Raw genomic sequence first — 18,019 nt, 5'->3', positions numbered from 1 at the left:
ATAAAACTGGAAGAAAAAAAAAAGACCTATCATCAGGTTACACAGAAAACAGAAGTTGTTGACAAGCTAACTCATTTTATGGCCAAAAACTTTCCTTTGTTTCACAAGTTTCAGAAACTCCTTTATCATAAACTCTATTATAACTTTTACAGCATGATTTTCCTGCCAACTCCCCCTACTCTCTCCCTCTGGACCCACCTCCCTATATTATTCCTTTATATTGAGAAAAGGTGGAAAGGAAAGGTCATGTCAGATTGTGGAAGGCCATGATGTCAGAATAAAATGACCAGATCTAATCATGTAATTAATATAGAGCCATTAATATTTTGAATATTGGAAAAACATAAAATCATATCATGAAAATGAGACATTTTACAACATTCACAGAGACTTCTGAAAGCCCAACACGTAACAGTACTAATGAATCCAGGGATATTTATTCAGAAAAACAAATGATAAGGTTATCGATGGGACTGAATCAATATCCTAATCTTCCCTGGTCATCATTGTTTGATCCACCACGGAGGAGAAGAGACCTGAGCTGGAAGAGACTGTAGAACTGCATCCCACAAGACACCACCAAAACACGTCCACACACCAGCCCAAGAGAGCAGGGACCCTGGCCTCTGGGCACCCAAGGGCCTCTCTGTGGTCTGTGTTTTAACAGCAGGATGATGATGAAGGCAACTCCCTTATCAAGTTTCCTCTCTTAAGACTACCCTCTAGTCTCTTCTTTACAAGTTTGATTCCTTAAGTCTGAATAAAGACATAAGAACCTATGGGTTCCAAAATGCTGAAACTCCCACTTCTGGGTATATATAAGAGGAGAAAGAAGAAGGTGTTAGGTTATTTAATTCACCCCAAAAAGAGAAATTTGAAATTAAACTGTTACAGATGCTGCTAGAAGTCTGTCCACAATAGAATTCTATAACAGAATTTAGCAAGGAATACAGGTTTTAGGACACAGGAAACCAATAATTTAACTCTGTGGTTCTTAAAGTTAGAAGAGTGCTGGCAACTCAATAACAAGATGACACGTATCTGCCTAGGTTTTGTATTTTCCTTCGGTCCACTCTTCTCACAGCATGGATGTGATTTATTTAGACTCTCCAAGAGCTTTTGATAAGGTTCTCACAAGTGCCTGTTATTGAAACTTGGTAACCGTGGTGTGAAAGGAAAAAGTCATATCAATGAATTAAATGAATCAAAAACTGCTTGAGAGGCAAAGAGGCAAAAAGCAGAGATAAAGGGCCAGTTCTCATGGGGTGAAATGTTAATGACTGAGGGCTCTCCGGCTTTGCAGTAGAATCTGAGTTTTATTTAACTAATGACCAAGAAAGGGGAGCCCAATTCTCATTCCCCTCTTCTCTGCATATCAGTCCCACACACAGAGGCCCCATTGGTTGAAGGAGGAGATACAGGCAGCATAGAGAAGAAGGGCTTAAAATCCAGGAAAAAGCAAATAGGTAATGAATGCAGACTCATGTAGAGGTCCCCAAAGGAGAAGGGAAGAGGAATAAACATAATATTAGCAGAAGTTTTTTTCTAAGAATTTTTGCTTGTTTGTTAGTTTTTTAATACAAATTTCAAAGGTTACACTCCATTTCGTTATTACAAAATATTGGCCATATTCCCCGTGTTGTACACTACATCCTTGTAGCCTATCTTACACCCTATAGTTTGTACCTCCCACTCTCCTACCCCTGTATTGTCCCTCCCCCACCTCCCCACTGGTACTCAGTTTGTGCTCAATATCTATGAGTCTAAGAACTTTGATATATCTATGCTACATGGAAACACAAGGGCATTTTCAAAAGACAAGGTATTGTATTTGAACAAAAGTTCTTAATTTATTGGTTTGATGAGAGCAAATGTTCCATACTGAAGAATGGTTCACATGGGCATTGAGATACACAAAAACCACAATCTATTCCTATAGATCGAGAACTTAGATGTAAACAAAAGTGAAACTGATAGGAAAGAGTAAGAATTATTAACTTTTTCTGAGGCAAACTTGAAAAATTGATACAGGTTTTAACAAAAGTATAACCTGACATGAATGGAATAATTTGAAAATCAAATACTCTAATTGGTCAGCATTAATCCTTTATGACTCAATCTGCCATTTTCAAAACATCAACATGACAAACTACACAGAGAGGCTCAGAAAAGCCAACAAGCTCTTGACTGAACCTCCCTTATCTCAGTTTCCTTATCTGTAAAATGGAAATAATAGAACTTCCCTCACGGGATGATTATAAGGGTTAAATGAGATCATGTATGTAGAGCGATTCATACAGTAAATGTAAAAAATGATGTTGAATTATTACTGTTAGTATTTATGACAGACTAAACCCAAACACTTACATGCCACAGAGAAGCAACTAATGCAAGCTATTGTGATGTTCTTATTTGTATCATTGTTATGATGCAATACTTAGAAAGACGTGAAATATTTTCAAACGCTTTCAAACGAAGAAAAACATAGCTTTAAAATATATTTCCACCAACGAATTTTGTAAAATGAAAGATAATTATAAGTTAATCTAAATAAGCCAAAAAGAGCACCACAAAATGCCAGATAAATGCTAATAACATATTAATTCTTAAAGGTACAAACAGTAGAGCCAAGCTTACCGTGTCGATAGTATTTTAATAAGCTCTTTTCTATTCTGTACCCGAAGGTGGTTAGTTCTATACTTGGAATCATCAATCAGTTCAGGCAAATTCAAGATCTAAAAGGGAAAAAGAATTTTAAAGTGTAATTCACAAAATTTTTGTGTACCTGCCTGTGGGTACTAGTGTTCAGGACCTACCACTCCATCCTCAAGACCATTCCTTGCTGGTCTTTATACTTCTTAACACAAGGATATATGGAGGGAAGGATCATGCAGTTAGGATGGGTCATGCTGGTGACTGGTTTTCTCATTTGTAAGAAGTTTTTACTACATTTAAGCATGCGCCTACATACAGGAAAACCGAAAAGCAGTTATCAGACCCCCCGTAATATCCTGTACCCATTTATGAGAATATAGGAGAAGAGTTATCAGATTCCCACAGTAAGTCTTATCTAGAGGAAACAGAGATAGAGGTACAAATTGGGTAAAACTGACCTAACTCTAAGAACCAATAACATAAGTGCAAGTGTGCACTTACATCAAGCTCATAATCAACATATATCTTGTAGGTACATTCACTTATTTGTTCCACATGTAAATAAAATAGTATTATCTGTCCCAGTAGTCCTATCCAGGATGTTGTACAAGGTGCTAAAATAAAGGGGAAGCATACACACTTGCCCCAAATGCTTACCGTTAAAACAATGTCAAATTAAAAGATACTCCTCCTATAGAAGTGTCCCTATTTTTCTTTACTATGACTCCCTGAAGGAATAACAAATAGAAGTGCTTTTATATACTTCCTCTTTCGCTCCTCCTCAGTAAAGAGAAAATCTATCCTGGAAGTCCCAGTGGACATCTTGCAATTTTAACAAGACCATAATGAAAGTACCAAGTGGATTTGGAATGGAAAAGAAGTTTTAAAAAGAATGTGTGGAGGCAGTGTTTGGCACTTGTGTTGGAAAGTCAGAAGGAGCATTTATGGGCTAGGGGCAGGCCATGTGGCCTACAGAAAGCTTCACTACCTCTATTAATGTATTTGCCTTAAAAATAAACACGTAATGGTTTCATTTGTTTCCCACAGTTTAAATAAAGTCAATCCATTAATCATCTTACAAAGGAGAGAGAAGTGAAGAAGATTCCCTGAAGTAAAGAGAGCATCTCAATGGTGTAATTTCTCTTTCACATGTTTCACTTATTCATTTCCTTTAGGAATAATAAAGACAGCATTACTCTCTCAGATTTTAAAAAGTGACACCACATACAGTGCCCTTTCTAGAAACCTCCCTGTCACCACACCTGATCCAAGAATTGGCCTCAAGGCTTAACCAGGAATCAAAACACACCCTCCCCCACCAAGAGTGAACAAGTCATTTCAAGAAAAAGCAAGTGCCTTCACTAGATCACATGTTAAATTTATAAATGTGGCCTCACCCAGAATACAGTGTAAGCTACACAAAAAACTACTCAGTGTTTGCGCTCAATGGTAACTGGGGTGCACTCATGTCTCCTTCTCTGAATATGACTTATTGGACCTCTTTTCTCTTTGAAAGTTGGTGTTAAATAGTGGGTAAAGTAATTATCCTTCTGTCTTCAACTATGCCAGCATTCAAAATGTTTCTAGAGAGACTGCTTCAAGAGCTGTGGTCATAACCATGCTTTAGGTGCTTGAAAGAGAATGCTGCCTGGGACAAAATGAAACAATGTAAGTGAAAGTGCTTGACATATTAAGCATTAAATAAATGTGAAATATTCCAAGTAAGTACTGTTTCTCCCCAAAGAGATATGAAAGCATGTGTTTGTTCAAAAAAGAAGAATGGGAAAGAAGTGAGAATGTAGGGGAGGTTATCTACTTAACTTTCATTTCTTAAGGATATTCCTATTGGATATAGAATTCTGCAGTTACGGTTCTTTCCTTTCGGCCCTTTAAACATGTTGTGCCACTTCCCTCTGGGTTCTGCCGTTTCTGACAGGAAAGCTGCAGTCAACTGAGTCAGTGTTCCCCCAAAGGTATCAACAATACGTCATTCTCTCTGGGTGCTTTCAAATGCTGTTTCTTGGTCTTTAGTTTTCAGCAGTAATATTTTGATGTACTTGGGCATGGATTTATTTGGATTTATCTTATTTGGGGTTTGCTGAAATTATTAAATCTGTATGTTTTTAATCTTTCACCAGATTTGGGAAGTTTTCAGCCATCGTTTCTTCAATGGCTTCAATTTTTTTCAGTCTGTTCTCTTCTCTCCTTCTGGGACTACAGTGACATAAATATTAGATTTTTTTGTTATTGTCCCACAGGTCCCTGAGTATCTGTTCTTTCTTTCATTTTTGGGAGGGGACTATCTTTTTTTCCTTTCTGATGTTCAGACTGAATAATTTCTATTTATCCATCTTCAAGTTCCTTGACTGTTTCCTTTGTCACCTCCATTGTGCTACTGAGCTCATTCAGTGAGGTGTTTGTTCCTGTATTTGGTGGTTGTATTTTTCAGTTCTAAAATGTTCATTTGGTTCTTCTTCAAATCTTCTATTTCTTTTCTGGACATTTCTACTTTTCTATTTATTTTAAGTGTCTGCGATGCTTGTTGGAGTATCTTTATAATGGCTGTTTTAAAGTTTTCATGAGTTAATTCCCACATCTGTATCATCTTGGCATTGGCATTGGCATTTATTGATTGTCTTTTCTCATGCAGGTTCTGGTTCTTCATACGCTGAGTAATTTGGGATTGTATCCTGGACGTTTTGAATATTGTGTTATGAGCCTCTGAGTCTTGTTCAAATGCTACAGAAAATTTCTGTTGTTATTGTTTTTAGCAAGCAGTTCACCTGGTTAAGTTCAGTCTGCAAGTCCCAACTCACCTTCTATGTGCTTTGGTTCTACAGTCAGTTCAGTTTCCAAAGCCTTTGCAATTGCTTTTTGAACCTGTGCCCTACTTAATGATCATGCTGCAACCTGGGAAGCTGTCTATTTGTTAATAGTTCTCAACATCGTCGGTGTCCTGATTAGGACCAGATCAATGCATGTGCAGCTAAGGCATGAGCGCAGTTCACAAACAACTTCACGGATCCCTTTCTGAAGCTTTTCCCTCTCTGCAACCTCTTTCTGGTTCCCTAGAGCTCCCCTCTAGTTACCCTACTCCCCAGCACACTTCCAGGGCAGAGGCCAGTCAGTGGGAGGGCAGAGGAAAAAGCATCAAGGACTCAGCCCTGTCTTTTGGGATCACAGCTCAGATACAAGAAAGGTCCCTTTCCTCGGAGTCTGGCTGCTGCTCACCCACCGCTGCCGCTACAGGACTGCTTGGAGGCTGGGGGGTGAGAAAACGAGAGGACAAAAAGGGAGGATGTCCACACTCTCTCTGACATTAGACTCCACTTTTATGCTCCCCGCACCAGGAATGAAGGGCATCTCCTGGAACTCAGCTCTGCTCCCTGGGGCCCACTCCCAGGTTTCAGGCTGTGTTCATGTAAAGGAATAATCAGAGGGAAAAACCGGCAAACTTACTGCCAGTTTAGAGGTATTTCAAATTTTGGTATTCCTTCCCAATTTTCCTGCTATTACTTACTTTTCACAGTCCTCATACAGATGTTCCGCGCATTCTGTACAGGTTTTATCACTGTGTTCCGTGGGTGGGACAGGGAGAAATGTGCTTACTCCATTTTACCCAGAAACAGAATCTCCACACCTAATTGCTAGAAAGACCATTTATTAAGTTCATGCTGTGAGCCAGGGACTGAACTAAGTGTTTTACTTATCTAATCTAACTTTTAAAAAACCCCAAAAGTTATATATTAGTATAGTTATGTATTATAACCTTCCTTTCATCATGAGGGCACTGATGCTTAGCAAAGACTAAGTGCCTTTTGCCAGAGATCACCTGAATGGTTCCAAGATTCACAGAATGCCCTAGAATTCAAATGTCCTCAGACCACTTGCTCTAAAATCAACTATAGGGCCTGTTAAAATTGAAGTTTCCCGTGCCCCACCTCACATACTAAGTCAAAATCTTTGGGACAGGGGCTCAAGGAGGTTTCCTATGCATGCTAAAGTTGAGAACCAATGTATATTGCCTCCAATAAAAGAAACTTTCAGTCTATATGACTTTTAAAAGGATGTCAGTGTATTTCAAATAGGAATGCCCATTAGTGTTGGCATCAATCAGCTTAGAATAGCTTACATGTGCTCATGTTCCCTACCCTTCCATATCATGTTAAGGGACATAAAATAGGGTTTGTTATAAGCCAAGGTTCACTTTATGTGCAAGAAGATTTTCTGAAGCCCAAGCCTTGAACCCAAAGCTCTTGCTGCCACTCTGATCCCTGACAGTAAGAGTATTCTAATAGGGCCCCTCCCAACGAAGGTATTAGTCAACCAGTATATCAAACTCTCTTTTGGAAACAGATTGGGCGTAAGTAAATTCTACTCATTCGTCACAAACAATACTGCCACATTTCTCCCCAGGAGGTAGAGCAGCCCTGTCTTTCATGATGGACTTTACGTGGCAAAAGAATAATTTTGATACGCTCATTGTCTAACTTGGGGTCCTCCACTTCTACAAGGCCAGCCTGAACTATAATACCCTCCGTAATAGATAGAGCTGAATAAAAAGTACCTAGAAAAAGCTCACTTACTATATATGGGAAGGGGGAGAACCTTGCATCAAATAAGGAAACAGATGATTTTTTTTCCTTAGAAAAGGTTTTTAGGACAAGTTTACATGTAAGGGTATAATTATGAAGGTGAAAAACTCAAATCAGATTGCAACGTTTGCTGAAGATGCCTAGTAAATGATGTAGATAACAGTAAAATCCTATACACATAAAACTTTTCTTCTGAGGATCTCAAAGAGTTTTATAGACATTGCCTTAATGGCTCATAACAGGGATTATCATTCCTAACTCACATATGGGAAAAACAAGGTCAAGTATGCCATTCTCCAAGGCCCTCTGCTAGTCTCCTTTTTAAAAAATGTGTCATAACACACCATAACAATAAGTCATATTTTAGTACTAAAACTGATGGCAAATATTCTGCTTTGATATAAAAATCTTTTTCAAAAAAAGTTCTTATGGATATTTATGAGGAAGTTCAAAAGTTTTAAATTGATCAGCAGTAATGAATCAAAAATAAAAAGAATTCAGTGCAGCTATTTTCAACAGTGAAGAATATATCAACCAGTAATTTCTACCCCCTCCCCACCCTGATTCTGGAGAGAGAAAACTCCAAAACATATGGCCCAGGAAGAAAATCTGTCCTTGTTTATAGCAATGAACTGGCTTTTACATCTCTGCAGCTAGAGTACGCAAATGACTTCACAGGCAACAGCTTCCGTATGTTTTATATTTTTAACCGTTATATTGACCGTTCATAATAAAGGTTCTTTGATCCCAGATCAAATGTTTGAATCAATTTTCTCTACACTTACTCAGAGTCACCATTATAAAAGCTCCCCTCTTTCCCACCTCAGATGTTCCAGCCCTTCCTGCAATTGGAACTATCTCCATTTGTCACCTTCTCTGTGGTACTTCCCACCCCTTTGCTGTGGTTTTTAGCTGTGCTCGTTAACCTCTCATACGAAAGAGGCACAGAAATAAATAATTTTTGTACATAATAAGTTAACTGCAGTAAACAAGGTTCCTCTAAGGAATTCACAGGCATCTTTATTAAAACTGAAAGCTCATGGTACAAGGAAAAAGAAACCTTTCCCAACCAGTAAAAAATCCTCAACAGGTAAGGCCTTTCTCTACATGTAAGAAAAATAAACTTTTATATATTTATATATATATATATATATATATATATATACACACACACACACATATATATATATATATATATATATATATATATATATATATATACACATTTAAACTAGATTATTTGCCTGGGATTAGAACTCTAAAAAGTGAACTGAAAACTAAAGCCTTAAATAAAAACAAAAGACCAGAGTCTGGATACATAATAAAAACATCAAATTGAAAACAAATGTCCAAGCAAGGCTAAAAATTGAGAATATCTTCAACATAAAATTACTTTAAATAATCCCAAGGCCTTTATTTAAGGCCTTGTTTAGGAACAACATTTTTGTTTTCTTGGTTCTTTTGTTTTTGACTGTGTTGGGTCTTCATTGTTGCACGCGGGCTTTCCCTAGTTGCAGCGAGCGGGGCTACTCTTTGTTGTGGTGCCCGGGCTTCTCATTGTGGTGGCTTCTGTTGTTGCAGAGCACGGGCTCTAGGCCCATGGGCTTCAGTAGTTGTGGCACGTGGGCTCAGTAGTTGTGGCTCGCGGGCTCTAGAGTGCAGGCTCAGTAGTTGTAGCGCATGGGCTTAGTTGCTCCGCGGCATGTGGGATCTTCCCGGACCAGGGATCCAACCTGTGTCTCCTGCACTGGCAGGTGGATTCTTAACCACTGCATCAGGGAAGTCCCCAGGAACAATATTTTTAACATGACAATTGCTAAAAATTTAAAACATGAATTTTGCAGAAAGGTACTCATTAAACAAAGACTAATTTGAAGAAAAAAATTAATTTTCTAGTGGTAAGAAAATAAATTTGGTAGTAGAATAACTATATTTGGGCCTAATTATATCTTGTGGGGTTTGAAAAAGGAGAAGAAAAAGAAGAGAAAAAAATCTTTTTCCTTCCATATCTTGGCTATTATACGTAATGCTGCAGTGAGCATAGGAGTGCATATATCTTTTCAAGTTAAGTGTTTTCATTTTCTTCAGATATATACCTTTAAGTGGAATTGCTGAATTGCATGGTAGTTCTATTTCTAACATTTGAGAAATCTCTATATTGTTTTCCACAGGGGCTACACCAATTTACAATCCCACCCACAGTGCACAAGTGTTCCCTTTTCTCCACATCCTCACCAACATTTGTTGTTTCTTGTCTTTTTCATAATAGCCATTCTGGACAGGTGTGAGGTGAGATCTCACTGTGGTTTTTATTTGCATTTCCCTGATGATTTGAGATGTTGAGCACCTTTTTTTTTTTTTTAACTTACTACTATTGGTTTATTATAAAGGATACAACTCAGGAATAGCCAAATGGAAGAGAGGCACAGGGCAAGGTATGAGGTGGGAGGGTGCAGAGCTTCCATGCTCCACTACCCTCCCATCACCTTGCTGTCTTCACCAGAAGCTCTCTGAATCTTATAGTTCAAAGGTTTTCATAGAGCTCAATCTCCAGTCCCCTTTCCCCTTACTGGAGGTTGGTAGGTGGGGCTAAAATTTCTAACCCTCTAATCACTTGGTCTTCCTGGTGACCAACCCATCCTGGGGCTATCTAGAGACCCCACCCTAAGTCACCTCAGTAGCATAAACTCAGGTGTGATTGAAAGGAGCTTGTTGTGAATAACAAAAAACACTTCCATCATTCAGGACATTTCGAGGGTTTTAGGAACTCTGTGTAAGAAATCGGGGACAAAGCCTAAATATATTTTTGTATTTTACCACTTCATAGAAGTAGAAAGAAAAACCCACTTCTATCCTACCACCCAAATATGGTCTGTATTAGCATTATGGAATACTTCCAGGCTTTTTTGTGAATTTTGAGTACTATATTTATATTAGCATGGCAAACATTTTATGCTAATATTTATATTGAAAAAACGTATTGCTATTGCTTTATGAATGTCACTCAGATCTCATCTTAATGTTATTTCTTCAGAGAGACTTTCCCCTGACAACCCAGCCACTATTTTAACACAGTAGCCTATTTTAATTCTTTGCATGGCACTTACCATGGATCACTTTGGAGTTTTGTTTATTTATTTATTATCACTCTCCCACTGAGCATCTTTCATGTACCTGTTAGCCATCTATACGTCTTCTTTGGAAAACTGTCTATTCAGAACTTCTGCCCATTTTTTAATTGGATTGTGTGGGTTTTTGCTATTGAGTTGTATGAATTCTTTACCTATTTTGGGTATTAACCTATAATCAGATATATGATTTACAAATATTTTCTGCCATTCAGTAGGTTGCCTTTTCATTTTGTCAATGATTTCCCTTGCTGTGCAGAATCTTTTTACATTGATGTAGTCCCACTTGTTTATTTTTGCTTTTGTTGCCTTTGCTTTTGCCAATAAATCTTCACCAAGACTGATGTCAAGAAGCTTACCACCTATGTTTTCGTCTAAGGGTTTTATGGTTTCAGGTCTTATATTGAAGCCTTTATTCTATTTTGAGTTAATTTTTGTATATGATGTAAGATAGTGGTCCAGTTTAATTCATTTGCGTATGACTGTCCATTTCCCACCACTATTTATGGAAGAGATTGCCCTTTCTCCATTGTATATTCTTGGCTCCTTTGTCATAAATTAACTGACCACACATGAGTGAATTTAGTTTTGGCTCTCTATTCTGTCCCATTGATCTGTGTGTCTGGTTTTATGCTAATGCCATACTGTTTTGATTACTAAAGCTTTGTAATATAGTTTGAAATCCAGGAGCATGATGCCTTCTCCCTATTCTTCCTTGTTCTTCTTTCTCAAGATTACTTTGACTATTTAGGGTCTTTTGTGGTTCCATATAAATTTTATAATTGTTCTATTTCTGTAAAAAATGCCACTGGAATTTTGATAGGGATTGCACGGAATCTATAGATGGCTTTTGATAGTACTGACATTTTAACAGTATTAATTCTTCCAATCCATGAGGACAGAATATCTTTTCATAATATCTTTTCATTTATTTGTGTCTTCTTTAATTTCTTTCATCAATGTCTTACAATTTTCAGTGTATGGGTCTCTCACTTCCATGGCTAAATTTATCCCTAGGTATTTTATTCTTTTTGGTGCAATTGTGAGGTTGTTTTCTTAATTTCCATTTTTTATAGTTTGTTATTAGTGTACAGAAACACAATAGATTTTTGTATATTGACTTTTATATCATGCAACTTTGCTGAATTCATTTACTGTTCCAATAGATTTTTGGTGGAATCTTTAGGATTTTCTAACTATAAAGTTATGTAATCTGCAAGTAGAAGTAATTTTACTTCTTCCTTTCCAATTCTGATAAATTTTCTTTCTTTCCTTGCCTGATTGCTCTAGCTAGGACTTCCAATTCTATGTTGAATAACTCTGGTGAGAGTGGGCATCCTTGTCTTGTTCCTGATCTTAGAGGAAAAGCTTTCAACCTTTCACCACAGAACATGATGTTAGCTGTAGGCCTGTTATATATGGTCTTTATTATGTTGAAATATGTTCCTTCTATACTTAATCTAAGAGTTTTTTATTATGAATGCTGAATTTTGTCAAATACTTTTTCTATGCCTATTGAGATGATCATGATTCCTTTCTTTCATTCTAATAGTATGATATATCACATTGATTGATTTGTGTGTGTTGAAACATCCTTGCCTCCCAGAAATAAATCCCACTTGATGATGGTGTAAGATCCTTTTAATGTATTGTTGAATTAAGTTTGCTAATATTTTGTTGAGAATTTTTACCTCTGTACTCATTAGGGACATTGGCCTGTGGTTTTCTTTTCTTGTGGTGTCCTTGCTGGGTTTGGTATCACAGTAATGCTGACCTTGTAATATAAATCTGGAAGTGTTCCCTCCTCTTCTATTTTTGGAAGAGTTTGAGAACAACTGGCACTAATTCTTCTTTGAATGTTTGGCAGCATTTACCAATCTGGTCCTATACTTTTGTTTGTTAGGAGGTTTCTGATTACTAATTCAATCTCCTTACTAGTAATCAGTCTCTTCAGATTTTCTATTTCTTCATAATTCAGTCTTGGAAGGTTGTACATTTCTAGGAATTTATTCATTTCTTCTAGGTTGTCCAATTTGTTGGCATATAATTGTCCACAACAGTCCCTTGCAATCCTTTGTATTTCTGTGGTATCAATTATGACACCTCCTTTTTCATTTCTGATTTTTTTTTTTGAACCTAGCTAAAGGCTTGTCAATTTTGTTTACCTTTCAAAGAACCAGCTCTCAGTTTCACTGATCTTTTCTATTGTCTTCTTAGTCTCTATTTCATTTATTTCTGCTCTGATCTTTGTTATTTCCTTCCTTCTACTAACTTTGTTTGTTCTTCTTTCTCTAGTTCCTTGAGGTGTAAATATAGGTTTTTTATTTGAGATTTTTCTTGTTTCTTGAGGTAGCCATCTATCGCTATGAACTTCCCTCTTACAACTGCTTTTACTGCAATCCATAAGGTTTGGTATGTCGTATTTCCATTTTCATTTGTCTCAAAGTATTTTTTAAATTTCTTTTAAATTCTGCATTGATCCAGTCATTTTTATAGTTGTATGTTGTTTAATCTCCACACATTTGTGATTTTCCAGTTTTTTTCTTGTAATTCGTTTCTAGTTTCATACCATTGTGGTCAGAAAGGATGCTTGGTATGACTTCAATATTCTTAAATTTATTAAGACTTGTTTTGTGGCCTGACACATGATTTATCCTGGAGTATGCTCCATGGGTACTTGAGAAAGAATGTGTATTCTGTTGCTTTTGGATGGACTGTTTTTATGTATCTGTTTAGTCCATCTGGTCTAACTTAAGACCAATGTTTCCTTATTAATTACCTGTCTGGATGATCTATCCATTCATGTAAGTGGGGTAGTAAAGTCCCATACTATTATTGTATTGATGTTTAGTTCTTCCTTTAGCTCTGTTAATATTTGCTTTCTATATTTATGTGTTCCTATGCTGAGTGCGTAAATATTTACAAATGTTATATACTCTTGTTGGACTGACCCCTTTATCAGTATGCAATGCCCTTCTTTGTCTCTTATCACAAAAGTCTATTTTGTTGGATATAAGTATTGCTACCAGAGCTTTGTTTTGGTTTCCATTTGTATGAAATACTTTTTACATACATTCACTTTCAGTCTGTGTGTGTCCTTACATCTGAAGTGAGTCTCCTGTAGGCAGCATACATATGGGTCTTGGGTTTTTATCTATTCATCTACTCCATGTCTTTTGAATGGTGAATTTAGTCCATTTACATTGATAGTAATTATTGATAGATATGTACTTATTGCCATTTTGTTAATTGTATTCTGATTGTTTTCTAGTTCCTCTGTTCCTTTCTTTTTCTCAGAAAAACAATCCTGGTATTAAAAATCCCTTTAAAATGACTTTTCCCTTTTTGTTTGGACTAGTAGACAGGTCAATTTTTAGCATAATTTAAGCTACTATGATTCTTCATTTAAAAATACAGCCAGAGGGCTTCCCTGGTGGCGCAGTGGTTGAGAGTCTGCCTGCCGACGCAGGGGACACGGGTTCGTGCCCCGGTCTGGGAAGATCCCACATGCCACGGAGCGGCTGGGCCCCTGAGCCATGGCCACTGAGCCTGCGCATCCAGAGCCTGTGCTCCGCAACAGGAGAGGCCGCAACAGTGAGAGGCCTGTGTACGCAAAAAAAAAAAAAAAAAATACAGCCAGATACATCAATTTTACAAAACAGAGTGCTAATTTAGACCCTATCCTTAGGATTTGTAAGCATAGAAAAAGCATACTTTTAGGTGCTAACACAGGGAGCCTTGAGTATAGACTTAGCAACATTGCTCTAGGCAAAACTGAATTTTCCTGGCTTTGTGCAAAATAAGTTGTTGCATATATTATCCACCCATCCCAAATATTATAGATTACCTTGCACACAGTAGCAAACTGTTGGTTATTTCCTGCTCCAACTACGAGATATCCATCCTTGGTTTTAAAAGCCTAAAATAAATACATACATATATAATTATATAATTTTACATATTGAGAATACCACAAAAATTGTCTTTAATTTTTCAAACTTTTATATAGAATCCTTGTTCTAAAGTAGTGTTATTAGTTAAATCAATATCAACTAATTAGTATATTTTCTCTTATATTTGCATAGTTGTCATTTGAGGTTTTCAAAGCACTTCCCATCTCTTCCACTAACTGTTATATCATTGGAAGCAGGGGGGGAAATGTGTGACTTAGAAAAATAAAGAAAATACTGGATTTTCATAACATCAAATTCTATATTCATTATAGTATGGATTAATGTTGGATTTTCCCCAAACTCTGTGTTTTGTTTGTTTCCAGTTTTTCTCATAGGGCAAAAAGAATGACGGTACATTGTTTTCTACAAAGCATACGAAGAATACATGGAAAAAAGGAAGGAAATAAGGGAGGGAGGAGAGAAGGAGGAAAGAAAGGAGAGTGGGGTGGAAGGAAGATGAGTAATGGAGCTATATTTTTGTCTTTGAAAATCTTAGATATAAACTTTTGGGTAATTTTCACTTTCTAGTAAGTGAAAAATGACACACCTGGACCTCGTGTGGCCTTATGTATCTGAGAATGCCTGTTCCTTTTAGGAGACATGGTCATTTGGTAAAAGCCAGAGACATATTAGTGACTGATGCCTCCACCTCCCATAGCCTTAGCCCCATGGAGTACTTTGCAGCCTCCCTGATCCACATTTGATCACAGTGATGGTCGGAGGAAACAAATTTTACCCTCAGAAGGCCTCATTCCTGCTTTCTTTAAGTAAATGAGTTGCTTTAGTTTCCTCTCTATGTAAAACTTGCTCTGTATCTTCAACTACTTTTTCTTCACTTACTCCTGCCTCTGAGAAAGATAACTTCTATCTTCCTTGGCACATCTTACTCCTAGGCTAATGACCTTAGTTTTACCTTCACTCACATCCTTCAGAACCCTGCTCAATTAACTTTTATGTCTTCATTTCCACTGGATCCTTTTCTTCTGCTTACATGTAAGCGCGTGCTTACACTAAAAATATTAGAAATATAATAAAATTTGGGGCTTCCCTGGTGGTGCGGTGGTTAAGAATCCACCTGCCAATGCAGGGGACACGTGTTCGAGCCCTGGTCCAGGAAGATCCCACATGCCGCGGAGCAACCAAGCCTGTGCGCCACAACAACTGAGCCTGTGCTCTAGAGCCTGCATGCCACAACTACTGAGCCCGCAAGCCTAGAGCCCATGCTATGCAACAAGAGAAGCCACTGCAACGAGAAGCCCATGCACCGCAATGAAGAGTAGCCCCCACTCACCGCAACTAGAGAAAGCCCGCGCATAGCAACAAAGACCCAATGCAGCCAAAAATAAATAAATAAAATAAATAAATTTTTAAATAAATAAATAAAATAAAATAAAATTTGCATCAATCCCGACACCCCTCTCAAGCTATCTTGAAATTTTCTCCCTTCCCTCTATCTCTAAATAATATTAAAGTGCCAGTTCTTCACCAACCACCACATTCCAATGCCCTTTGTCATCAGGATTCTTATCCTAACACTACACTGAAATAATTCTTTCTTGACCCCTCTGTATTATTTGGTACTGTTAACCATACCCTCCTTCAGGAAAGTGTCTTGTCTCTAGGCTTTGTCTGGGTTCATCTCCAATCTCTCTGACATGTTCTCCACATGCCCCTTTTACAGGATTATCTTCTCCTAACCTTCAGCATTACTTAAGCATCTGTATTTGGTCTTTTACTTCACTTGCTTCTTATGGTAGCCACTAGCCACATGTGAGTATTAAATTTAAATAAACTAAAATTAAATCAGCCAGTCACAAAAGACTACAAATTGTGATTCCATTTATACGAAATGTCCCAAATGGGCAAATCAATGGAGACAGAAAGATTAGTGCCTGCCTAGGGCTGAGGAAGTTGGGGAAACTTGGAAAGTGACTGCACTAGTACCGGCTTTCTTACTGAGGCAATGAAAATGTTCTAAAATTCACTGTGGTAATGGCTGCACAACTCTGTGAATGCACTAAAAACCACTGAATTGTACAGCTTCAATGGATGAATTGTATGGTATGTGAATTATATCTCAATAAAGCTGTTATTAGGAAAAATTAAGTTAACAGTTCAGTTACACTGACATACTAGCTACATGTCAACCATTCAATAGCTGTATGTGGCTAGTGGCTGCCATGTGAGACAGTCCAGATAGAGAACATCACAGAAAGTTCTGTAGTACAGTGCAGGTAGACTCAGTTGGTTGACCGTATTTTTTTTCTTTTATTCTTCCTATACACTATGTGGTATCTGAAGAATTGGAGGCAATTAATAAATGGTTATAAAATGTTAATAAATCACTCAAATGATTGCTTCCGTATAATAAATAGAGTTGTAGCTAAAATGGATCTCAAGCAAAACACTATAATCGGGTTTTATTCTATTTACATTTTTGCTTGATTTGGAAATTAATGCTACTGAGATATTACATGAACCATTTTAAATGTTTGTATTCCCTTATCCACCAGGCAAGGGAATATAAAAGCAAAATTAGTGTTATACCTAATGCATTAGTGTTTCTTAAACTGCAGAAAGGAGGTCTACAACAGAGCTATGATGGAGGACAAGGATTTTGAGCAGAGATGTCTCAAAAAACCACTGATAATTACGAAGTTACACGGGTTGTTTGTTGGCTTTCTTTTTTATGGGGAAAGGTGAGTTGGGGAGTGGATAAGTAATGTGAAGTAACAACGTGTGTTGCCAAGTATAACATGAAGAAAGGTTTTCAAAATTTTGGATCAGTGACATGTTCAATGAGTTTACATTTTGGGGTGTGTTCATTTCCTTTTAATTAATAAAGAAGTGCCTGTTTCTTCCTTAAGCCTGAACCATAACATGAAACATATTTTTACCAATATAATTTTTTTTTAAATTTTAAGCAGAGGTAATTAGTTAATGACCATTGGAAAGTAAATACTGAATAGCAGCTCAGCCACCAGGATATAATTAGACTAAGGCTCACCAAGTAGATTTATTAGGATGAAGGTAAGATTATGAGTTCTTTACATGATTATTTGTTCCCTGTTATTATTGCTACAGTGTTTATTTAATAAATATATTTTAAATAAGAATTTTAAAGTACTATCTTTTGCTATATACTGAATGTTTATATCCTCCGCAAATTCATATGTTGAAATCCTAACCCCCAGTGAGATGGTATTAGGAGCAAGAACACAGCCATCTCCAAACCAGGGAGTAGAGGCCTCACAAGACATCAAATCTGCCAGCACCTTGATCTTGGACTTCCTAGCCTTGAGAACTGTCAAGAAATAATGAAATAAGAAATAAATGTCTGCTGTTTTAGCCACCCAGTCTATGGCATTCTGTTATAGCATCCCAAATGGACTAAGAAATTGGTACTGAGAAATGGAGTCCTGTAGCAAATACCTAAAAATGGAGGAGCAGCTTTAAAACTGGGTAATGGGTAGAAGCTGGAAGAGTTTTGAGGTGCGTGCTAGAAAAAGTCTGCATTGCCGTGACTGGACTCTTAGGGGCAATTCTGTTGAAAGCTCAGAAATAAAAGAGAGTTAGTTGTAGAGAAAGCCTCAATCTTCTCAGAGAATACCTAGGTAATCCTGAACAGAATGCTGGGCGTAAAATTCATATTGATGAGGTCACAGAAATGAAGAACATGATACTGGAA

General features: G+C 37.2%; 1 protein-coding gene across 2 annotated transcripts in view; it reads right to left on the bottom strand.

Moving 5' to 3' along the window:
* SUGCT (succinyl-CoA:glutarate-CoA transferase) overlaps positions 1-18,019 on the bottom strand; it is a 684,774-nt gene that overhangs the window by 439,228 nt on the left and 227,527 nt on the right. For both annotated transcript variants that reach the window (XM_060156214.1, XM_060156215.1), the window contains 2 exons: positions 14,226-14,297; positions 2,638-2,735 (listed from right to left, as the gene is read on the bottom strand). In XM_060156214.1, coding sequence (XP_060012197.1) covers positions 2,638-2,735; positions 14,226-14,297 — 170 coding nt within the window. The remainder of the gene's footprint in view (positions 1-2,637; positions 2,736-14,225; positions 14,298-18,019) is intronic.

The sequence above is a fragment of the Lagenorhynchus albirostris genome, chromosome 8 (assembly GCF_949774975.1).
Source record: "Lagenorhynchus albirostris chromosome 8, mLagAlb1.1, whole genome shotgun sequence".
Lineage (NCBI taxonomy): Eukaryota > Metazoa > Chordata > Mammalia > Artiodactyla > Delphinidae > Lagenorhynchus > Lagenorhynchus albirostris.
The sequence above is the reverse complement of the archived record's forward strand: the minus strand, read 5'-3'. Positions and strand labels throughout refer to the sequence as shown.